General features: G+C 35.6%; 1 protein-coding gene and 2 non-coding genes across 4 annotated transcripts in view; 1 reads left to right on the top strand and 2 right to left on the bottom strand.

Annotated features, from left to right (window-relative positions):
* Positions 1-25739, top strand: part of LOC123559542 (low-density lipoprotein receptor-related protein 4-like) — a 57958-nt gene that overhangs the window by 31156 nt on the left and 1063 nt on the right. For both annotated transcript variants that reach the window (XM_053552581.1, XM_045351452.2), the window contains exons 20-26: positions 218-330; positions 1938-2127; positions 5379-5479; positions 8822-8932; positions 10671-10847; positions 23239-23475; positions 23704-23934. In XM_053552581.1, the coding sequence (XP_053408556.1) occupies positions 218-330; positions 1938-2127; positions 5379-5479; positions 8822-8932; positions 10671-10847; positions 23239-23475; positions 23704-23934 (1160 nt within the window). The remainder of the gene's footprint in view (positions 1-217; positions 331-1937; positions 2128-5378; positions 5480-8821; positions 8933-10670; positions 10848-23238; positions 23476-23703; positions 23935-25739) is intronic.
* On the bottom strand, positions 20899-20970 carry Trnah-gug (transfer RNA histidin (anticodon GUG)). The gene has a single exon. It is a non-coding gene; the product is annotated as a tRNA-His (tRNA).
* On the bottom strand, positions 25004-25077 carry Trnan-guu (transfer RNA asparagine (anticodon GUU)). Its single transcript has one exon. It is a non-coding gene; the product is annotated as a tRNA-Asn (tRNA).

The following is a 25739-nucleotide window of genomic DNA, read 5'->3' as shown; positions in this document are numbered from 1 at the left end:
TTTTGTCAATATTTAAATATTTTTCAACTGAATCGTTACTGGATGATCACATTAACACACTTTCAGTTTACACTGATGAACGTCTGGACGCTATGAAGTAAGTAAAGAACTGAGATAACGTTTTTGTCAAAAAACTGAATCACGAGATTTAGCGAGATTTCACTTCATGTTAATGTAAGACTGACAGATTTTTCTAAACAAATGGCTTTTATTTCAGCTACATATTTATGACGGAACAAAAAAATATCTGGCGCCTTAATATGAATCGTACTAAGTTCGATTGTGTGGCATGCTTCGTTCAGTCTACAGCAATAACATCCTCAGATGACTGTACGTATTACTTGTTCGCAACACTGAAACAACTAAGATACAACCTTTAGTGGTGGTGTAGACCCCATTTCCCCCTCCTGGCATAATTTCGGACATGAGCGGGAATCTTGGCCGAACCATCGATTTCCGCAAGCTAGCTGGATCGCTTCTTCAATTTATGACCCGAGCAGGGCTCGAACTCACGGAGATGAGTATTAGATAGTTCAAAGTCATTGGCCTTCGCAAGTCGGTCACGAAGACCTTCCTTTACGCATTGTACAAGGTTAGAAACCAACGTAACTTTTAAGTGATGGAAAAAAGTAGATGGTAAATTTCTCAATATTTTCATAAAATACATTTCTATTCTACATTCCTTAACGCGCATACATCCGGGTTCTTCCTTACTGGACTGATATCTTGTAATCGGGAACATAGTAATTCCGTCAAGCGCTCTACTACATATTAAGGATGATTACAAACACTTCAGTGGGCAAGGTGGTTTTAAAATTCTTCCAGTGATAGTATAGGATGTAAGTGCTGTAGTGGTGAACATCTTGGACCAAAACTTTTAGCTAGCCGGCTTAGATTCTCGAACTGCTTTTTAGTTCTGAGGATAACTAGAACTGGTGATCACTGGAATTGGCACTGTTTCCAGCAAGTATCGGTCTAAATTCGATGTTTGTAAGGTTGAGTATTATCACTACCATGCATTTAGCTGGAAGCAAGTATTGAAAGGGTGTGTAAAAAGTTCGTTCCTATTTTCACCATAGTATTCATTTTTAAATGAGTTTTCAAGTGCCGCTGTAATTTAAACATTCAAACAAGAACGCATATCAGTTTTAGAAAATTGAATAAAAATATTATAATTTCCGGACAAACTTCTTTGTCTATAAAACATATACACTTTGTAATTACTCATTTTCAAAAAGGCAAGTATTTTCACTGCCCCCATCCACTTAATTATACAGTTTACATGTACTGATCACTTAAATAAATTCACGGTTCTGGCTAAAGTAGCTTGTACACATGTATGTTCATCAGAAAATGAAAACGTTAAATTAATATTAGTTACGAAATGGAAAAGCTAGCCTGTATAATATTCCACAGCTTGATGTTATCCGAATCGGCATAATCCAAACTTTTTAATGTGAAATTTAGCTCACGGTCTAGATGCCAGATTGCAATTGATGACATTCTTGTATACTAAACAAGTTTTACAGTAACAATGCAAGACGTGCAACAAAGTCCATTCGACACTATTCAGTTTATTAGGGTAACAAACCGAGTTGGAACGAATTTACTACACACCCTTTATATATTTCCATCCTTTCCGGCTTTGGATTCTTGTAAACTATACATGTTAAATAAGAAATTGTTACTTCTTTTGCCTTGATATGAGAAAATCCGCTCTTTTTAAAAAATTTGTAAAAGAAACAACATAAATCTTTAACTCATAATATTCAAATGGCTTCCCGTATTGTGTTACAGGGGACAAAATTGTTATCTGCAATACTTCAATAGAATATAATCTATATTACTTTTAGACTGTGTTAGCATTCACAGATTTTAAGCATCTGTCATGTGTGTTCGCGAAATTGCGACTAATATGACGTCATCATTATTTTTAGATGTATATTTTACTAACGAAGTACTAGGGGAGGCTTTCTTCGAGCCCACAAAGACACAGATTGTACGCTTTGGAATAGATGATGAAAACATAACAATGATGTTTGAACTTCATGGCGGTTCGGTCTCAGATTTGATGGTGGATAAGTATTTTATCTACTGGATTAACGGATCAACACGAGCTGTCCAGAGGTAATTACCCGCTGATATTACAGTCATAGCTAGATATTTCAAGCTTGAAATATGTACAATCAACTCTTCTGTAAAGACAATCCTTGGGAAATAAATAGAGTGGTCTTTGTTGACAGGTGATCAATTTTCGGCGAGGATAAAGAATTTTATCAGCTTAGAGAAAACAAGTCACAGTGATAAATAATGGTTTGAGTGGCGATATCTTTGAGTCAGGTACTTCATGATCATTCGGGACCATTCAAGCAACAATTCGAACAAAAATTCCGGGTCCAAAGATTCGATGAAAAAGAACATTTTTCACGTAAAGTGCCGCTCCTTCAAGTTCCAAGTTTCTTTCAAGTTTTGGAATAATGTAAATAATGTAGTCTTCTTAGTCATATGGGTCCTCCCTGGTCAACAGCAATCCAAACAATAGGGTCATGATGGCCCTAGATCACTTCTGAGTTTCCAAAGAAACGGTCGTATGAAATTATTCTGAAATCGAACAGTTAAAAACAAAAAAAAAATTTTCAAAGTGTCGTTTATTTACTTATAAGCACAGCACATGGCGGTCTAGACTGGCTCCCGTCCCTATGTTTATTCTTATTTACAGCTATCAGTTTTCTTCATTAAGAGGGAAGTTACTCCAGAAGGTGTTTTCTACATTGACATTTTTATTGCCCCTGGCTTCAAACCCATCAGATAAAATTGTGCTATTTTAGAGGCTTGAAATGTTCTTATAAAATATTTCCAGTATTTATATAAAAAAAAATAACCATGCAGCCAGGGAGCCAGGCTATTGGCGACCATGGTTTTTAGTAATTGGGACAGCCATCCTTTGCAGACGTTCACCTGAGGATCATTGAAAGAAATTATGTAAAGAATCACTTCATAAAATTGACTGCAGTTTAGATGGTTGGCATTTTAACTGTTAAGTATCTCAGCTATATATAATGAGAATTTCATTACAGGTAATATTTTCGGAAAACAGTTTTAATATCATTTGTACTGGTCAAAAATTTAAATTTCCCAGTTTTTGTAGTCTTGAAACTTAGATCACTCAATGGAATAAATCAGTCTCACAAGATTTGGGGAATCACAAGTAATATAGATGTAATTTGTGTAGATTTCTATTTTTGTTTAAGATTTTTAAAACATGTCCAGAAATGCAATTTTAACATTTGAATGGTAATAAACAAAATCAAAATTAGGCAAAATGTAGAAATTGTGAAAAAATCCGTTTTATGACACAAGATTTATGTTACCTTCGTAGAGTTTAGTGTCACTGGGAAATGCATGTAACTATCTTCAATCTGATACCATTGGTGTTTTCACCAGAGAAAAGACACAGGAGAGCGCCTTGCCAAAAACATTGTTGATTGGTCATTTGGGAACATCCTAGCATCAATTGCAGCTTCACAATTTTGCTAAATACTTCTTCTTTAAGAAATATACTTTAATTTTATACGGTGCCGTCCTCATAAGCATCATTTGTATACCAAATATCTAGGTCCCGAAGTTTGTTCGAAATCCCCACCTAGAGAAATATGGCAACTTGAACCACTTCTTAGAAAAATATGGCAATATCTCAAGATGCCATTTTGAGAAGTTTCAGTTTCGTATAAAAATATGGTACTGCTTTGTAATTTGAAACCATCCCAGGATCAGTTGCAAACTTCAGAATTTAGTTATAAATTGCTATCTTCACCTACCACTCCTAGAGAAATATGGTGACTTTAATGGGTGCACTCTGGGAAGATTCATTGGTCATATTGCTAGTCTGGTACTGCTTGGTGATCATTTTGGATCATCTTAGCAACATTAGCAAAACCCCGCTATTTTTTATGTATCCTCTTTCTAGATAAATTTGGTTGTTAATCTGGGAGCTCGCTGTAATCAATTGTAAACAGAAATTGCCAGTCCAAATTGAGCTCAAGAATCGATTGTTCACGTAATCTTTACGGCATTTTTATAACTGAAAGCAAGTATGCTATTAATAACAGGAGAGTTTACCAGCAGACAGCACAGAAATAAAACTGCATTTCCCTATTTTCTTGTTTCTATTCTAATAATGTCCATGAATTTGCATAATTAACATAATTCTTATATATATAATTATGGATATAAAACAGCCGTTTTGTGACACTAGACTTAATATAAAGCTGCTCAGCATTACAATGTTACATTTCAAACTGTTAAGTGTCATTGAGAGGTGCATATAATACACTGCGTTATGTTGTCACGGTGTTAAAGGCCCAGCAGTGCGCCATTCGCGTTAGAAAATTATCACGCAAGGCCGAAATTTGACAGAAAAAAAATGACGACTATAAGCTAGCATGTTCCTCTGTTATATCGTAAAATTTGCCAGCGCTTTGTCCTCTACAACCATCTTACCATCAGTTGGAAACAAACAAAAAATAAAGCCAATAGAATCTCCCTCCCGAACAAAATCTTTTTTCCGCTTTTTTGCAGGTATCCGGACAATCTTCATACCCGGACAAAGTCCTTGACCTACCCTCATTAAAATTAGTTAAATATTGATTTTTACTGGTCATGTTGTAAAAATTGAGTAATAAACCAGAGTAAGTGTATCAATTCTGATGCATTTGGTACTTTTGTTTACTTATATTCCCGTTTTGGAAAAAGACGGATTATTTGAATACACATGCGTCTATCCGTCATATATATCGTGTCCGGAGCATAAGTTGATAAACATTCAAGGTATTGACTTTAAACTTGGAATACAGGTATAGTATGTAATGAAATGATGTGCAGCGTGCAACAATCTACATTACTTTCCCGTACACACAGTGTCCCTACATTACTTCCCAACCATCATACTAACAGCCCCGGTCCCGCAGAAAAGGAAAAATAGTTACATTTATTTTGTGCTGTAGGATCCCGTCACCGCCACCGCATCCCGCCCCCTCCCCCCCCCCCCCCCCCCCCCCCCCCAAAAAAAAAAAAAAAAAAAAAAAACCTTACCCACCGCCACATTACCTTCCACACCCTCCGACGCACACATACAAAACAATTTCAGTTCCTCCTCTGATCTCAAATTATCCTGCCCCGCTCTGTGGAGCTATTGTATACTGCATGTATTACCAATGTCCTAGAATCTTTATATCTCTCCTTTTTTATCTAGAAAAATTATATGTAATTAATTGTATGTAACAAATAAACTACAAGAACCTACATTTCGAAGAAGTCTAAGTGCATATAAATAAACCTTTCGCATTCACCTCTCGATTTGTACTGACGTTCTATTCTAGATCAAGCTTTGAAAATCCTGGCGTCATAGAAGACGTTGGTCTGTCAAAGACGTTATTTCAGCCATCTGGTTTGTATGTTAGTCCAGCAGAAGATCACTATGGTAAGTCTTGCAATATTGTCTTTTAAGAAAGTGTTCAAGAATCCTACATCAATTCCAGAATTGCCTTTTATGAAGAAGTGTTTTTGAATCCTGTGTCGGTATTGTCTTTTAAAAAGAAATGATTTTTTTAGTGTATTAGAATTCTATATAAGCCGCAGTATTGTCTTTTATGAAGAAGCGTTCGATAATCCTATATTAGCTCCAGTGTTGTTTTGAAGAATACTATATCAGTTGACGAAAAAGTGTTTTAGAACCAGTGTTTTACAAAGATTGTATAAATTGTTATAGAATACCATACAAGTTGCATACTGTGTTTCATGATAAAATATCCCAGAATCCCATCATAAGATGATATAAAGTCTTTCATGCAGAAGTGTTTTGAAATCCCATACTAGCATTATATTGTCTCTCGTGGAGATGTGTTCTAGAGTCCCATACTAGTTGCAATATCATGTTTTCTAAGGAAGTGTTCTTGAATCTCTATGCTACATTGTCAGTCATAGCGTACTGTTCTAGAATCTTATAGTAGCGCAAAATTGTCTTTTATGTGTTCTAGAATCACATACTAGTTGCGATATTGTGTTTTATGAAAAAATGTTTTCGAATCGCATGCTAGTTGCAGTATTGTGTTTTACAAAGAAGTGTTTTCCAATCCCACACTGGTTGCGATATTGTGTTTTACAAAGAAGTTTTTTCCAACCCCACACTGGATGCGATATTGTCTTTTACAAAGAAGTGTTTTCCAATCCCACACTGGATGCGATATTGTGTTTTACAAAGAAGTGTTTTCCAATCCCACACTGGTTGCGATATTGTGTTTTACAAAGAAGTGTTTTCCAATCCCACACTGGTTGCGATATTGTGTTTTACAAAGAAGTGTTTTCCAATCCCATACAGGTTGCGATATTGTGTTTTATAAGGTCTTGCACATTTCATTACCTCTCATAAACAGACTCAATCAAACCGAGTTTGCTATTATTCTTCTTGGTTACATTCTTTGTTTCCAAAGGATCTTTTTACAGATTTTATTATGAAAAAAATGTTTTCGAATCCCATACTAGTTACAATATTGTGCTTTACGAAGAGGTATTTTCCAATCCCATATCAGTGGCAATGTTGTTGTGTTTTATGACGAAGAGACAATTTGTAATATTGTATTTTCTGAAGTTATGTTCTAGAATCACATACTAGATGTTATTGTCTTTAATAAGGAAATGTTCTAGAATCTAAAACTAGCTGCAGTACGAAGATGAGTTCTCGAAAATGAGTTACAATAGTGTTAAAAGTAAGTAGTGTCACATCATAAACATCTTGGACTCATACTTACTAATGACTGTTCTTGGCATGAATATGTCAACAGCCTGGACACGAGTACACATTATGCGTAAATTGAAAATGACTCTCGACAGGAAATCCCTTGAAACGATATTTCTTTTGTTCGCCCTGTTTTAGAGTATGCCGACGTTATCTGGAATAACTGTACAGCTTTTGAAAAGGATCAGTTAGACAAGATTCAGAATGAATGTGCGCGAATTGTGACAGGAGCATCTAGACTAGTATCTATAGAAAATCTCCAACGCGAAACCCATTGGAAATCACTTGAAAACAGAAGAAGAGACCACAGATTGATTTTATTTTATAAAATGAAAAAAAGGACTGACCCCGGAGTATCTACAACAGTTAATTCCTCCGTCAGCAGGAGCTTCAACCCAATACAATCTTCGCAATCCTGATTTTATAAGACCGGTATACTCGCGCACTTCACAATACTTCAACTCATTCTTACCTGCTACTATACGTTATTGGAACAATTTGTCCACTGAAATCCGAAATGCGCCAACTTTGACTAGCTTCAAGAGTCTTTTGAAAAATAACGTTAACAAAACTCCAAAATTCTATTACACTGGCAATAGAAGAGCCCAGGTCCTTCACGCGAGACTTCGGATGAAGTGCAGTAGCTTGAATTATCACTTGTTTCTACGTAATATTGTTGAATCCCCTCTCTGTCAGTGCAGTGAAGTAGAAAACAGTCACCACTTCTTATTTGTATGTAGAGCTTATGACAACTGTCGCACCTCACTTCTGGCGAGTCTTGTCCCTATCACTAGAAATATTTGTGAAACTTCCCTGCTCTTTGGTGACGACTCTTTATCTGATGAAGATAACATAGAACTATTTGCAGCTGTCCAGAAGTATATTCTCGACAGTGGAAGGTTCACTAATAATTAACATTGACTTTCATTGTGACATGTGCTGTAATATCTTGATAACACCTGACATCCTTCTACGTTTTAACTTGTTCATCTGCAGGTGGATTATTTCTATTTTCATTATTTTTCACTTATTTTTATCTATTGATTTATTCCTTTCTTTCTCTACATATTTTTTCTTATAACTATCACGATTTGAAATTCTTTACTTCTCTTACTAGCACTTAACTTATTTGTGACTTCTGAAATATGACTGAACAGGCTGATAATATTTTGTCTTTTTCTTGGTAACTATAGGAATAAAAGAGCCTTGTATGATGTTAAGTGACTACGAATTTCTTACTAGCACTTAACTTATTTGTGACTTCTAAAATATGTACGAACAGGCTGTCACTATTTTGTTTTGTTCTTGGGATTTATAGGAATACAGCCTTATATGTTAAGTGTCTACGATTTTAAGAAACATCTCTTATCGTATATTTTCTTCTAAAATGGATGTATTGCACAAGAAATATTATTCTGTTTTGTAAATTTAAGCCATGTTTTTGGTGTATATCTTATAACAGAATATTGACCTTATAAGTACAATGTGCTTCCGTCAATATTCTTTGCATGCAAAATGGTTACTGTACTATTGTTATTTGTGAAATTCATGCAATAAATATGTTTAAACTAATAGTAAGTATCCTATAAATTCGATCCATTTGTCACGAAATTTTAACTGTGCGACGACCGTCTGTTAAAATAATGAAGAAATGCGTTATTAAAATAGTGGTCATATCAAATTTACTTATAACTAGCTTGATTTTTTTAAGTTTTCTGTTTTTGGTCAAGTTTATCTTGTTTTCTTTTCAACTGATATTTGAAAGAGTAGCTTTTAACACAAATTTTGACCTATGAGTTTTGCTAAGTGCCGATATCTATCAAAAAAGGACAATGATTAACTGGATGCTTCCTCACATGAAAGAATTCAACACCAAAGCGAGGTTTCGAACCCACAGCAAGAAGGGGGTGGGGCAGAGGGGGTGGGGTAGAGGGGGTGGGGTAGAGCAAGTGGTTCGAAGTCAACCAGACTACAATTAAACATACAATGAAGGCTGTACGTGGTATTCTAGAAGTGTTATTTTTGCAGATTCTATATGCTCTAATTCCGGCTGTGGAGGGTTATGCTTGCCGACGCCGTCAGCAGCAATTTGTGAGGAGAAAGTATTTACCGAAAATGTTGAAGTTCACAATGAATCAGGTTAGTTAACCAATGCGCCTGTAGTTTATATTAAAGGCTTTAGTTTTTACAGCTTTAAAGGTTCGGTGCAAACCTGGAAGGTAATTTTAAGATGATGTTTGCTAAAACTGCATTGAAGAGAAATTTGATTTTTAAATCTTTTTTGTCCTTTGCACTCTTTTAGTGGCGGGGAAGCCGGTTGTGACTATTCCTGAATATCCTGCTCGAGTGGATATTGTTGTTTTTTTAACAAAATAGAATAATGTACGACTCAGCTATATCAAATTAACAGTGATGGGAAAAAAGAAGGATGAGCATTTTAAAGTCAGTGTCTACATTTTTTGTAGACATTTAGGTACATATGTTCACTAGGTGATCGGTCTTACATGGTCTAATGTGTATCATGTATAGAATTTATCGATATCGTACGTGTACGCTTATGTGTATGAAATCATAACCGTCTTGAATTATTCCATACCGCTCGCTACAGATATATCTACACATTAAGAATGCTTACCTCACACGTGTATACGATATCGGAATCTCTCTGAACGTACGCGTATCCGGGAACATACGATATCGAAATCTCTCTGAACGTACGTTTCTCCGGGAACAAACGATATCGAAATCTCTCTGAACGTACGCGTACCGGGAACATACGATATCGAAATCTCTCTGAACGTACGCGTACCGGAACATAGATATCGAAATCTCTCTGAACGTACGCGTACCCGGGAACATACGATATCGAAATCTCTCTGAACGTACGCGTACCCGGGAACATACGATATCGAAATCTCTCTGAACGTACGCGCACCCGGGAACATACGATATCGAAATCTCTCTGAACGTACGCGCACCCGGGAACATACGATATCGAAATCTCTCTGAACGTACGCGCACCCGGGAACATACGATATCGAAATCTCTCTGAACGTACGTTTCCCCGGGAACATACGATATCGAAATCTCTCTGAACGTATGCGTACCCGGGAACATACGATATCGAAATCTCTCTGAACGTACGCGTACCCGGGAACATACGATATCGAAGTCTCTCTGAACGTATGCGTACCCGGGAACATACGATATCGAAATCTCTCTGAACGTACGCGCACCCATCATACGAAATCGAAATCTCTCTGAACGTACGCGGACCCGGGAACATACGATATCGAAATCTCTCTGAACGTACGCGTACCCGGGAACATAGGAAATCGAAATCTCTCTGAACGTACGCATACCCGGGAACATAGGAAATCGAAATCTCTCTGAACGTACGCATACCCGGGAACATAGGAAATCGAAATCTCTCTGAACGTATGCGCACCAGGGAACATACGATATCGAAATCTCTCTGAACGTACGCATACCCGGGAACATAGGAAATCGAAATCTCTCTGAACGTACGCGTACCCGGGAACATACGATATCGAAATCTCTCTGAACGTACGCGTACCCGGGAACATACGATATCGAAATCTCTCTGAACGTACGCGTACCCGGGAACATAGGAAATCGAAATCTCTGAATGTATGCTTACATGTAAAAACTCCCCGGCTATTTTTCCGGTTATTAATATATTCAGATTAGACACTGCATATGATTATCGAATGTCATATTAGGTTTTACGTTTACATCGGACATTGTTATCTTTTGTCCTTTTTTTATCTGTTCTTTCTTTTTTTCTTTTATTTTGCTTTTTATATATTTATTAATTTGAGGTCACCATATATTTATTTCAAAATGTTATTTCCAGGTTTGTGCCGGATTCCAGACATCAAACATGGAGAGGTCCTCGGTACAACAGTCGGCCGGGTGGTACCACGCGGTTATACAGCTACAGTTGAATGTTTTCCAGCACACCTGGTAACAGGTTCGGCAACGATTACGTGCTTGGGCGGTGTATGGACCGACATTCCGACATGCAATTTAGGTAATTATGTCTGTCACTATGGGATATCTATTGTTTTTCCTTTATCCGTCTGTGTGCTCAAATTGCCACAAAAGTCTGTCTCCAGCATCTCCTAAACTGCTGGAAGAATTCTAAGCAATGACTGGTATGACTCAACGGTTATGAAGTATATAGTTGTGCATACGGAAGGCACGCCTAAATGTGCATTTTTACGGAGTTTGTAGTTTTGCAATATTTCAGAGTTATGGCCCTTTCATTTTCAAAATTGTCACGGTAGAGAATATCATTATTATATAGGGCAGAAAATGTGTAAGCGACCCGGTAGCTCAGTCGATAGATCATCGAAACGATATTCCGAGGCCCCTGTTTCGAGTCCCGGTCTGGCGTACATTTTTCCCCAATGCCATTTGGAGCTCAACCTAGGGTCATGAATGCAGTGCTCCAAGATTAAGTTCACCTTGATCTCAGTCTCATTAGAAAATCGAGGACCAGTTTTCAATAGCGGGGGAGTATGACACGGTAATGTACATCATTATAATCAGAGAGAAAATATTTACCAAGCCTTATTTCATAATATTATACATGGCATTTCACTGAGTTATGTCCCTTTGATTTTTATACATTAAGTACACATAGAGATTCTTGTCAATACACCTTTCTGTAGACTCTAAATTTAAATACATCTTCTTAGAAGTTATTTAAACTACGGTGTTCCGTTTGGACAATCGTGACTTTTTTTATTAATACTAAACCGGCGATGCAGGGCGGTAAGATGACGAAACGCGATGGGTCAGATGAGATCGTAAAATACATGGCATTTCACGATGGTCATGGTACGCATGGCACGATGAAATCGCGTTTGCATCATGTGAATGCCGATCGCGTTTTCATCATCGTACCATCGCGTTTTCACCATCGCTTCATCGTGCCATTGTGTTTTCATCATCGAACCATCGTGCCATCGTGTTTTATCCATCGTACAATCGCATTTTCACCATCGTGTCATCATGTTATCTCCATCGTACCATCGCGTTTTCATCATTGTGCCATCGCGTTATCACCATCGTACCGTCGCGTTTTCACCATCGTACCGTCGCGTTTTCACCATCGTGCATCGCGTTATCACCATCGTACCATGCGTTTTCACCTTTCGTGCCATCACGTTTCACATCGAACCATCGTGTTTTCACATCGTGCATTCCTCGCGTTTAGAAATGCTTTCCGTGCACTTGTGTTTTTTCACATGCTGTTGCTCAAGGTTTTTGTGAGCAGAATTTACCATTTAGATTCTGCTGTTTTGCAAAATGTCTTACAAAATATTTAGTGCTCAGTTCATTGAAACTGTGTAAAATCTTCAAGGCCACGTCCTTTGTATTTTATGTATGCATGAAAGTAAATAAGAAGCTGGGTGTAATAGTCACATGATATTATTAGGGCTGTCATTGATTGGGTCTTAGGCGTATCGGCGATACCGATATATCAGAAGACAAATATCGACGATACATCGATATATTGATTATTAAGTTAGATTAACGACCTATTTGTTCATATGCATACTATATACTTTCCTGTAAATGCTATTTGTAGTTTTATTGCCTACTTTCCATATTTCTGTTTGATTGTGTTGTATTTGTATTTATAAAATAAAAGAAATACATAAAAATTAATAACATCTTTCATTTTTATTTTGCCTTCACTCCTTTTTTTGCATTTATCCAAATTTACAATTTTGTGAACTTTAGTTGTTTTTTAGGGTCTGAGTGTTTATTTGGGTAGTTTTTCTCTCTGTAAAATATCGATTTTTGAAAATGGGAATCGATAATCGATCGACATAAAACTGTGTAAAATCGTTGCAAACACGCTTGTTTTATTATCGAATGAAGCTGAGCACATGATATTATTCAGATTCAGCTTATTCTTGTCTTGTTAGGATGTAGAAGGTATACATAGTGCAATGTGAAAGAGAGATTGTAACAAGCCTGTATTTTACTGACACATATACTGTACCACTGCGCATGACCACCGGAAGGCAATGGTACGATGTTGAAAATGCGATGGTACGATGGTGATAACACGATGGTGAAAACGCAGGGACACGATTGTGAAAACATGATGGAACGATGGTGAAAACGCGATGGTATGATGGTGATAATGCGATGGCACGATGATGAAAATGCGATGGTACGATGGTACGATGATACGATGGTGAAAACGCGATGGTACGATGATGAAAACGCGATATTGCATTGGCATTTCATCATCGTACCATCGCATCATCGCAATTTCATCATCGTGCCATCGCGTTTTCACCACCGTTCCATCGTTGTTTCATCATCATGCCATCGCACCGTACCATCGTAAATCGCGGTTTAGGAATCAATAAAAAGTCACGATTGTCCAAACGGAACAAATGTGCATACATTATACGCTCAGTGCATTCGATATTTTAATATTCGGCCCAATTTCGGTGCTATCCGTATGTTTTACGGAAAGAAATTTTGGTTAAGTGTCTAAATATCATTTTCAGTACAAAATGTATTGTAAGTGAAACACGCAGTCGCCGTTCGTATCTGTGGCTCAGTGGTTACAGCACATGACTCGTATGCGGGAAATCGCTGGTTCGAGCCTATTAGCAAGAACAGTTTTATTTTTCATTTTTAATTGTTTATATGATTTATATGACTCCGATGACAGCAGTTCCGACACCGCGAACGCAACTGATTGGTGAATTTAGCTAGTTGTAATTTATATGTATAAAATTTGTAATGTAGTGAAATGAACTGTGAATAAAAAATAACATAAAAATATATATAAAAAATGAGGAATTAAAAAAAAAAGAGATAAAAAAATACTTGTGAAAATGCAATGAAGGAAATATTGGATAGAAATGTACATGTACAAAGTGTTTGTTGAAATTTGTGGGGGAAAAAAACATAGACACTGGACAGTTTCGATCTTACGACCTCCAGGTTTCAAGCTATTGACGATGATCACTGAGTTATCGTGACTTGCGTGCATCCGTATACACGCTTTAAATATAAACCACTTTACTGGTTACTTTCCGTTACTACACGGAATGTACCGAAAATAACCAAAGATTAAAATATTCTGTGCACCGCCCATGTAATCAATATGCATTTGACAGTTCAATAAAATAGAACAATACGAGAGAAAGTATAGCTAAATTCCTTCTGTTTTTAATTAAAATGTACTGTTTTGTTAACACAGTAGGTTGCTTGTCTGCATATTTAACCGATTACCATGAACTACACAAGTGTTAAATAAGTAAGGTATACTATATCCAATTTTCATACAAATACTACACATTAATATCTGTCATATGTACGAATCGGATAGAAATATTATATTTATTTTAATCATATTTGATGGCTCTTTGTTTCATACATAACAATACAACCATACCTTTTTAATACAGAAAAAAAAACAATTAGGTCGGGCTACAAGTTATCTCAACATCGACATATACAGCCATTCCCATAATGTTAACTTTCATCTTTTTAAATGAACATTTTACATTATTGTTAACAAATATGTGCAATTCATATTTCAGAATAATTCCCGTTAGTGAAAACTTCAAATATAACTGACCCTTAGAAAATAGTCTCTTGTCTAATTCATCCAGTCATAAATTACCCCCACCCCATATGTCGGAGCGAATGGTAGGAGCGTTCGCCAGTCAATCGAGCGGTCATAGGTTTGGTGTCCGGTACAGTCACTCTATCCGTGACTACAATTTTCAATGGAACAGTTGCAAGTTACTGTGGGAAAAGCGTTTAGTGCTTGTAAAAAATAAAATTTTGACGAAAACGGGCGTAAACCCCAAAAACAAACAATATTATTCCCGGCTAATTCACTGATTTTTAAGTTGTTTGAAATATGCACAGTCAAAACGATATGAAGTTAATGTCAGACGGACATGAAATAGATAAGTAATCGCATTTATGCATTTGATGTCCATTAAATGTGTTGGGTTTACGCCGTTTCTCAACAACCTTCAATTATGTCACGGCGGTCTGCTTACACAACCTGTCTTTATAATTTCTAACCAGCAGGCACTCTCCGTAAGAAATTGACAACTTTCTCACTTCATTGAACGCTGCATCTAGTCGGGCTCGAACTAACATCTCCGGATTCCAGGGAAAATTGTATTTAACTATTTATGAAACAGTTAAAACGGATTGAAACCAATTGATAAAGCAACACGCCGTTCAGGAAAGGCTGCAAATAAATCCTACAAACAGACAAAAATACGCGGGAAAAAGACGTAACGTTTTAACTGTTCATAGCATCGTAGTGTGAAAATAAACTCGGTAGTCAAGGACTTTTAAAATCTTATCAAATTCAAAAACGTTTCCAGAAAAAAAAATCTACCGGGAGGAGAGAACGAGCAGTAAAGTATTTAATAAAAAGTATCATTTTTTTTTATTACGCTTTTTTGTGTGTAACATGCATTCATGTATACAAGTGTGACAATAAAAATTGAAAGAAATCGGAAAATGGCTTACAAAATTAGAATACGCTTAACATGAAATAAATTTTGTTGTAAACTCTTTTGTGATAACTTTTTTCCCCTAAAATATAAGCAGTTCTTAGTGAAATTTTGATGCACAAAATCTAAGCGTAAAAACGGGGGTAGGGAAAATTTAAGACAATACAGTGAAAATGAAGTCGGACGGAGACCCCCGTATTTTTTCACTCCCTTTTACAGTAAAATTCTATATGATTTTTTTTTAATCTATTGGACAGTTTATAGACACTATTTAGTTATTCCGCTCGAAAACAACAATTTCGTAGAACGATTTTGGCATAATTTTTACATAAAAGTAAGCTTTCCGTCAGCGAATAGTCGGAGAACATATTTGAAAATTACATCACCGTAACGGCAACGTCACATATTGGGACAAGGCTAAAACGTGATTTTTCGACGCCATTTACGTAAAAAGTGTGCATTTGACCTTTTTAATAAGTGTTAATCGGGTGAAGATCAGCGTTTGCCATTATTTAAACATGTTTTCAAGGATGCAACTTGTTTTTGAAATTCCCGCTTATTATGCCTTCTTTACCCTAACAGCACGAGATTCATCTGGCACGGATGGTGCCAGATCGGTTTTGCCGGCATGCGTAAAATCACCGGAAACGCCAGTCCGGTGTGCAAGAAAGTCAATATAAACATAAAATTAACAAGTTTAAGTGTATTAACAGTACATAAGGTTTAAAATAATACAGACTGTACTGAACACAGAATTAATGTGTACTTCCACTGAAAAATGGAAGTTTTTTAAACAATCACCTGTTACAGCATGACACTAAATTATGAATGTAGCTAACAACTAATTTTGATATTTAGTAGGGAAGTCAAATTATATCTCTGATGAGAATGTTCTACATTTGAAGTAAATAACTAAATATAAGATATTTTAGTGAAAGATAGCTATTAGATATCTTTAATGAGTAGCAATCATTGAATAAATTTCATTTTAAGTTTGTATTGACACGTATAAAATACAAACGAAAGTACTTTCTGACTTGTATATTTGTTACAATGTTGGGTGGTTAAAACCGCCCCTGGTTTTAACCAGCGGTTTTAACCGGTTAAAACCGCCCCGGTCAATACTCCCTGAAGTGGTCAATACCGGTCAATACTGGTCAGTTGGTCAATACTGGTTAATTAGTCAATACTGACTGTTAAGATATTTTGCAGAGTTTATGAACAATTTAAATAATGACTGTTAACAGCATTTGGGGCTTGATGAAGGTGTTTGCATACATTATATTTAGTTCAAGCAACCAAATTAATACTCCCAAATTAGTCAGAAGTGGTCAATTTGTCAGCACTGGTTGATACTGGTCATTAAACTGCTAATTTAACTGAACTTCATTAAATTTTGTAGAAAGTATTTCATAAACTGTAGCAGTTAAGTGTTTGATTCACAAGTGATAAATCTAATTATTTTTACTGGTATTTAATTTGATGAAAAATTGCTGCCTACAACTGGACCCTTTCATTGAAGTGGTTTGTGTTTTGATAGCAAGTGTCACATTGCCTAACTGACACCATGTCTTACAATATACAACAGATTATATGTTGCAGGCCTATCTAGTCACTAATTAGCTGTCATGATCAATAATCCCACTGTATCAATGAGGTGCTTGAACATGGTAACTTTATCTAAAAAATATTAGTTATGCAATCAAAGTATTCAAATGACCAGTACTGACCACTATATGTGTTGATCAGGGATACTGTGTAGGGCCAAAATTTGAATTGACCAGTACTGTCCATTTCAATGAGTGTAATTTATAGTAATAATTTTTTTAATTAATTCAAAATGAAGGCTATACTTTAAGGTGATAAAAGCATTTAATACACTAGTATTGACCACTGACCAGTCTAAGTATATTGTCCAGAACTGAGCCTGACCAGGACACATTGCCAAGGACCAAAACTGAATCGACCAGTATTGACCATTAATCCACTATACTTTTTAACAAACAAAATTTTATATTATAGGAGAGATCGTGTTTGTATACAAATTCTATTTTTAGAACTGATAAGACAGTGATCGGGTGGGCAGAAGCCGACCGTCCATGTTTTTTGTAAACAGTGATGTTTTTCTAACGGTCTAAACTTTCTTAAAACACAAATTACATAAATAATTTTTTGATCAATGGAAAGGTTATAAAACAAGCAATTTATTGATTACTTTTAATTGTTATTTCGAAATAAAATGGATTAATTATGAACGCTTAACTTACACTGTTTTTCTAAAGGTTGTGAAAATCACTACGCCGCTTTTAAAATTATATGTCATTTAAAACGGTTATTCATTGAAAAAAGATATTTGGATACAAAAATATGAAGATTGTTAGTATTTCAAATCTTTTTGAATTTTGAAAATCCATAAATGAGCAAAAAAGTTATTAAAAATTAAAAATTCTGATTCAATACGCAAACGGTGTTAAAATCATTTGTTTTGCCAACCACCAGATAAACAGATGTTAACGCGTGACGTCACGGCGATCTCTCCTATTCAGATTGCTTTATAATTTTTACATTACTGTTACAGCTTGTTCAAATCTGTGAATGTGCATTATGTAAAAGTGTTGAATAAACCAGTATTGACCACCCAAGAGTGACCAAAGTATTGAATCGACCAGTATTGACCGGTATTGACCAGTATTGACCGGTTTTAACCAGTATTGACCGCCGGCCCGGTCAATACTCATATTGACCGGCTTTTTGCCAACATTGATTTGTTATAAAATGTCATACTTGTATATTTGTTATAAAAATTCCAGACTATTTGTGTTCAACCAGTGTGAAAAAAAAACAGTTCATTTTTTTTTAATTATGACGTTAACATTGGTATTTTTTTTAACTCGTTTATTTCTCAGTAGAAAATAACCAGTTTTGATTTTCTTCAAAATCAACACATTCAAAGACGGACAGAAATTTACTCCAAATCAGTGATACCCTCTTCTATTAAATTATGGAATGAACTAGACCAAAATACTAGAGATTCACCTACACTTTCAAACTTCAAATCATCATTAAGGGACCATTTTAAATCACCGGATGTACCAAAATATTTTTTAAGTGGTGAAAGAATCTCTTCAGTTTACCATGCTCGAATCAGAAACCAATGCAGCAATTTAAATGCAGACTTGTTTAAAAATCACTTAAGACAAAACCCTACATGTGACTGCGGTAGTGGTGTTGAAGATGCTGAACATTATTTTTTCAAGTGTAAACAATTTACATTACAGAGGCGTAATTTATTCCTAGCAACTAGAATCTTTCATCCTTTGAGCTCAGATAAGCTACTGTTTGGAAACGAACAATTAACTGATGCTGAAAACGAATTCATTTTTAAAGAGACCCAAAAATTTATCAAACATACCGAAAGATTCAAATTCTAAAGCTATTATAGTATTAAACTTAACAGATATCAATCATCAAGTTGTAGCCAGACCAGGACTCGAACCTGAGACCTTCCTATAACTTTGATGTGCCAAAGTCTAGGCTGCTCTTCCATCTGAGCTACCTGGCTAACTTGCAGCTATCAGCTGATAAATTACAAACTCAATTCCTTAGCTATCCTTAACAAATTACAATAATTACATGTTAGCTGATGTATGTCTATGCCCATAATTCTACTTTTTCATTTATCATAACAAAAAGAGTAAAAAGAGTAAGCTACTTAGAATACACTGTCTACAGCACTAGATAATTTATAAAAATAAATGCAATGTCTGCTTAAATTAAATATATTGTTTTTATACACAGATCTAAAAATAACCTCGAATATGAAAGTTATCATTTTTGATGTATACTTAGCTTGACCAAAGAAGTATAAAATACACAGAATGGCAACTGGCTGTAATCTCGCGTGAGCTCGTGTCAGAGTGTGATTCGGCGTTACCTTACTAAAAACAAACATTGGCGAGCATGGAGTTACAATTTGTACCTTTAAAACTACATTTAAAATACATGTTAGCTTCTAAAACAGAATTTAGAGATAGGTTCTAAAATTTTCAATGATAATATTACATTAAATAAAGTGTAGAAAATAATTTCCAAGTCCTTGAAATAACCAAAAATGATTTCACAAATGTGGAGTTTATGATAGTTTTGTTAATATCAATAACAGAAGTTTTAATTTTTAATTTAAAGTTGTGATCCACAAAGAATGACAACTCTTGCCTTAGGCTAGTACTTATAAGTTGAGATCTATAAGTTTACTTCCCTTGCAATTACACAATTGAGTGGAAAATGAAAACTGTTTTCTACACAATATCATACATTTTTGCACAACAAAACCATTAAGGATTTATTCATTTGTGTTTGATTTACCCCTCAAGACATGGTTCCTTTGATTCTGTCAACTTACGTATGGTAAAAAATTAACTTTTTACAAGCCAATAATAAAACGAAGTACCAGTAGGTAAATATTCGAGCAGATAATACAGTTTTGCTTGTATCAAAATGTCACAATAGATCCACTTTTTGTAATACAGAACACCTGGTAGGATTAGCAAAGGTGCAATTATATTGATCTCTATTTCCTATGCCTATTTTTTGCCATCGAAAGAAGCGTGGTCATACGGTGATAATTATTTTACCGATGAATAATTCCTTTCGCATACAAAATGGCGCGTGGAGAAAGCGCCACTTCCGGTAAACGAGATCTCGTTTTTCTGTCACGGGAGGTTGGCGAGATTTGCTCTATATGCCTTTCAAGTTGCCAATCTATTTATTTTTATAGCTCTTTGGCTTGACGGCACTTTTCTATGTCCTGAAAGTCTAAAATCAGATGACTTGAGCTTGTATATAAGTAAATTAACTGAAAAATTCCCGCTTACCTTCGGAATCTTTCGAAATAATTAATGTAATCCAAACAAGAAAACAAGGAAGTTACATGTACACGTGTTTACCGTAAACCAGTTTATGTCGTTAAAAGAGTACGAATGTACCTAAAAATTATCGTTATCGTCTCGAGTATTGAACTCTGTCACCAATAAACACTTAACCAGGGTTCGGCAGTAATAAGGGGGCATTTGACAAATCCTCTTTTTTTTCTTTTCCTACTCTCTTTTTCAAAATTAATTTATCTTGTCATTACGTAGTTATACATTTTCTACGCTGTAATAAATCTACCATACAATAAATTGCAAGACAAGTATCGGAACAGATATATATGTGAAATTGTGACGTTTTGGGGAGGGCTGTCGCTAATGTTGTTAAAACTTGTAGCCCGACCCATTTGCACTATATATATATATGTATACATATGTATTGTTTTCATTCATGTCTGTAATAGTTGCAATAAAATATTATTAAACTAAACACATTCACCGATAAAATGAGTTTTCAACACAGATGTGCAGTTTTTATTTTAAAAAATCAAATATACTAAGACAAGGCGTAATTTTTGAAAATACTTAAGAAGCTTTAAGAAAAAAGAAAATTGTTAAGTTTAGTTTAGTTAAACTGTAAGAAAAAAGAAAAAAATTTACTCAGCAGTGCCGAGACAGCGACTACCACAGTCAATGCCGTGACCAGGATTCGAACCTGGGTTGTCGCGGCCACAACGCGAAGTACTAACCACTATACGATCACGGCTAAGCGCGCTGAGATGATCAAGTGGAAGAAAAGAATTTATTTATAGTATGTACTCCATACTTGCCGATAAGCTATAAATAGATTAGTTGTTTATCATCATTCGTTTTAACTTTTACATCTACGTTAAATTTCTCAGTTCAAACTCGATAAATGATGTAAGTATGCATGTAAAGTGCTATTGGTTTTATCATTTTTATTCCAAACAATAGATGGAGAAAAAGGAGAATTACTGAGTATAAACGTTTACTGTACAGTAAAGTTATTTTTAGAATTTTGTTCTACTTTCGATTTGACATAAGCACAGTATAGCATAAAGCGGGCGGCACGTGGGAGTTTAGTTTCAATTTAATAACTCAATAAAAAGCAGCCATCAAATATTTTATTTAACATTACACATTTTTAAACGTTGAATCTAATAGAATAAAACCAGTAACAAAGCAGAGGGGGCTGGGCTTCAATATAATCCGTCCTCGCCCGTACTTTTTAATGTGTACAGTAGCAGGAATGATATCTTCAAGTACATACCTGTCATTATAACCTTATTTCAACTCTTTACAAGAAGTTTTACCATTCACCGGGATACAGCAACCTTAATTCAGTTTTGCATTCAATTTTCAGTGCATTTTCTTTTTAAAGGTCCATATCATATGTTGGATACCGCTTTATATACATGTATAGTGATGGTCACTTTTTCTAAATCTTATTTAAACGATGTTTTATACTTGGGACTTCACATGTTTAGTCTAATTAGTAATTAGATGATAAATACTTATGTTTGCCTCCTTTTTGAGGGCCTTTTTATTGCAGTTTTGGTTGCATTTTGTACCATCTTTTAAATCATTGGTATGCACCTTTAAACTACCCAGTATTGGACTGTTGCTCCATTCATGAAATTTTCATGATTCTTGCTTTTTCGCTGCAGTGGTCAAGGCAGGGTTGGTCAATTGTTTTAAAATTTCAATTTCTCATATTGTTTGATTGTGTACATGGTTTCGCATGTTACCGTAGAGGGATCGATCCCGATTTTGCTTCGCGACGAAAATCGGTAGGATCGATTCCCTATTATAGTCTAATATAGACGAAAATGACCAAATAGGCTTTACTTGGCAGGTTAGGCCAAGATTAGCTAGCGGTATACCTCTTTGACGTTATTGTCATTTTTCCACTTTCATTTCAAGTCCGACTATTTTTAGAAAGTCAAAAGTAAAACTTTTTGTTAACAAAATACGCGAACCTTAATAGGGTTGTTAGACTTATATTCTTGCATAAAAACTACTTTTTTCACTGGATCCGCCCATGTATAAACGGGGGGAAAATCGTGTGCAAACAAGGCAATTCACGTGTTGTTAATACATGATTTTTATTTTTGAAATGCTTTGCCAGGGCTGTTTGTATGTATTTCTGCGCAGACTGATATTTGGCATCTGCATCTTCTTTCTTCCATAATAACCTCTTCTTGTAGCATTATAGATACAATTTAATCCATAGTATGTTTAGCTGTATCAGTTTCCAACACCAAACGTACTGTCCCCATCAATGTACGCTCTAGCTTCTCTTAGAGTTTACTCCCTTTACAAAGCGTCTGTTCAGTTCAGTTATGGTAAAGAACTGTGAATAAATAAGTATCGCGTGTAACTTGTGCTATTGCCCGTTTTTAGGTATCATATTAATGATTTTTGTTAGTATCAGTCGGTTTGTTTTACCCGATTGTTCGCAGAATTCATATATTAAACCTCGAAAGCTAGTCACTAGCTTCGTACTCATCCGTACTCTGTTTGTTCGTACTCAAAATAATTCGAATGTAAAGTTGTTATTCTTAAAATAATTGTGTTCCTGTTTATCAAATTTTTTTAATTATATGCAAAATTATGTGTAATGTAACGTTTGTAATAACTAAAAATAAAAATAGGATGCTCAAAAACCTTCAAATCACGCTTTTAGTAGTGTTGTTGTTATGTGTGCCCCGGTTATGGATATTTAAAACATGTTTACCGTTTCCAAGAACAACAAGAATGGTAAATAAAAATGTACCGGAATCGTCAAGTCATCACATATGAAAACAATGCATTTAGTCGTCGTGTCATGGTTTTTTATGCAAGAATAGCGACAATACACGTTTGTTTTGTGTATTAACGCCTGCAGAAGCCCTTGGGATATGTTTGTGACCTCGACCTTCGGTCTCGGTCACAAACAATCCCGCGGGCTTCTGCAGACGTTAATACACAAAAAAACGTGTATTATCCCTACATTAAGTTATTCTTTTTTCAGAGTATTCCATTTGCGGGACATCAAAGAGGGGATACAAAATATATAATGAGTCAGGTAGCTTCTTTGCCTATCCTGAGGCAACAAAGATAATTGTAATATGTATTGGTGGAGGTGGTGGCGGATATGACGCTACGAATGACGCCATAGTGCATGCAGGAAAGGCGGGCGATGGCGGAGACAGCAGTTTCGGGTCCTATCTGAATGCATTTGGTGGAAAAGGAGGAACACTGACTAAAGGTGTGTCTAAGTTTAACTGCTCAAATGCGGTTTACTAATAGATCTAACTTGAGTAGCAGCCTTTTCTGTTTTACTCTTTACAGTGATTTAAATCAACTTTCCTGCTAAAGCACCCATAAATATAACTTCCGCGTCATTCGCTTTTTTTAGCTAAAAGCTCAAAGATTTTATCTTTTGTGGAGACTGAGCATCACGGCTATGCATGCTTACACTCGCTTTTATTGTTAGGAGGAGATGGTGGATACGGGCACGTCAGTGGTGGACCTGGTTCAGTTGGGCCAAATTGTACTACAGGAGGCACAGCTTGTCAGACCCAACCGAATTCAAATCCCAGCAAACCCGGTTACTCTGACGAGCTGTTCTGTGGAGCAGGAGGTTTCTCGCACGAATGCACGGGTGATCTGGCTACGGTTAATGAATACGCGGGTCCTGGAGGTAGAGATGGAAACAGGACTTTCGGTAAATGATTCAATGTTTCATGATGTATTAATTTATATTCAAAAAGTTTTCACACAAATGTCGATACGCAAGAAATATAATGCGCATCTTTCAATAAGTATTTTATCACCAGATATTGTTTAAAATCTAGAAGAAAAAAAACTAGATAACTCCTCTGAATGTATAAACTGACTGTGACTTTAGAGCGGCATCCACAATTAAACGTCATACTAAAAAATAACTATACTAACACCATGTATATAAATGATCACCGTCTCGTCTTTGCCAGATTTTGTCAATATGTTATGGTAGCAGGGTACACTTAGATTCGAAATTTTTGGGCACGGCCAGGCTTACATGTAGCGAGTCGCAATTTTGCACTTCCCTAATGAGCAGAATCAGGGTGGCCATTTTATAAATTGCGTGCATGTTTTGTGCTTTTAATTAATGGCAAGATCAGGACTCTCATACAAGAATACAGAAAGATATCGAAACGAAAGTTTTACACAATCCTTCAAAAATAGCATGCCAAAATCATCAATTTTGCACTTTTTGAACAGCCCTCAATGATCCCGCTGCAAGAACAATGCCCAATTTTATTGCATTTCTCAATTTAATAGTCACTACTGAACTTCGGGATATAAACGGAATGGGGGAACATCCAGCTCGTTTTTTTTTTTTTTTTTTTTTTTTTTTTTTTTTTTTTTTTTTTTTTATCAATAGCGGAAAAGTTCCTGAGTATCGATCAACAAGCACGGAACCCTTCCGTGATTTGAATTTCCCGCGTCAACGTGACTCACCGATTCATACAAAGCTAGCAGCAGTTAGTTTTACAACTTACATCAGAATTTTACACGTATCGGCTGTTTAAATTCTCTAAAGAATTAACAATCATTATCTCTCACCTTAATTTACAGACATCCAAAATCACGAAGTTCTAATCATAACAAATATTGACGGGGGCCAAAATTCGAAGTGTACCCTGCTACCTAAACATGTTAAAAGATACTTTTTAAATTTCTATCTTACATTTGTCAGACTATTAAGATATAACAGAAATCAAATATATGAGGGAAAAAAAAAAGAATTACGTCCCTGGGTGGGCTCGAACCACCAACCTTTCGGTTAACAGCCGAACGCGCTAACCAATTGCGCCACAGAGACAACTGCTTTTACTCGGATCGAAAATTTGTAGAATTGATAAAGTTTGGTATCCACACGCACTTACGTTTACGACATGCATATCTATTCTATAATGTAATATTATGATATTATCGAAATATTTGTACAAACGTGTATCATTTTTTAATACCCAGTATACATATGGATACTAACAATTCGTGCAGTTAAAATAAATAAAAATGCATGCATTTTAGGGTTTAGATGTATTTTCTAAACGTGACAGTAAGTAAGTAAATTCTTTATTTAAAGAGGGTAACCCATTTAGCAAAGCTAATCTTCCATGGGGCCCTCTTACGACTAGAATGAACGGCTAGAATGTACAGTAGTGTGATCATAGTAACAAATATTTAACAGAAATCAAAGAAGAAATTATATATGCATAAAATAAAAGTAAAAATACATGAAATGTAGTTAGCATTAAAATCCATTCATTCATCGATCCATTTTATACAGTTAAATTCAAAACATGACAATGAAGATGATGTTTTGATTTCTATTGGCAAACAATTCCATAATACAATTGGCCCTGAGTATAAAAGACTACCTTTAAATATTTCACAGTTTGTATTTGGTATATAAAAATTTAAGTTTGTATGACACGTGCAACACATCCCTGTAAATTAAGAGAAAAGAAAAACAATTTT

The sequence above is a fragment of the Mercenaria mercenaria genome, chromosome 10, assembly GCF_021730395.1.
Source record: "Mercenaria mercenaria strain notata chromosome 10, MADL_Memer_1, whole genome shotgun sequence".
Classification (NCBI taxonomy): domain Eukaryota; kingdom Metazoa; phylum Mollusca; class Bivalvia; order Venerida; family Veneridae; genus Mercenaria; species Mercenaria mercenaria.
Note: the sequence above shows the minus strand (reverse complement) of the source record. Positions and strands in the feature narration are given on the sequence as shown.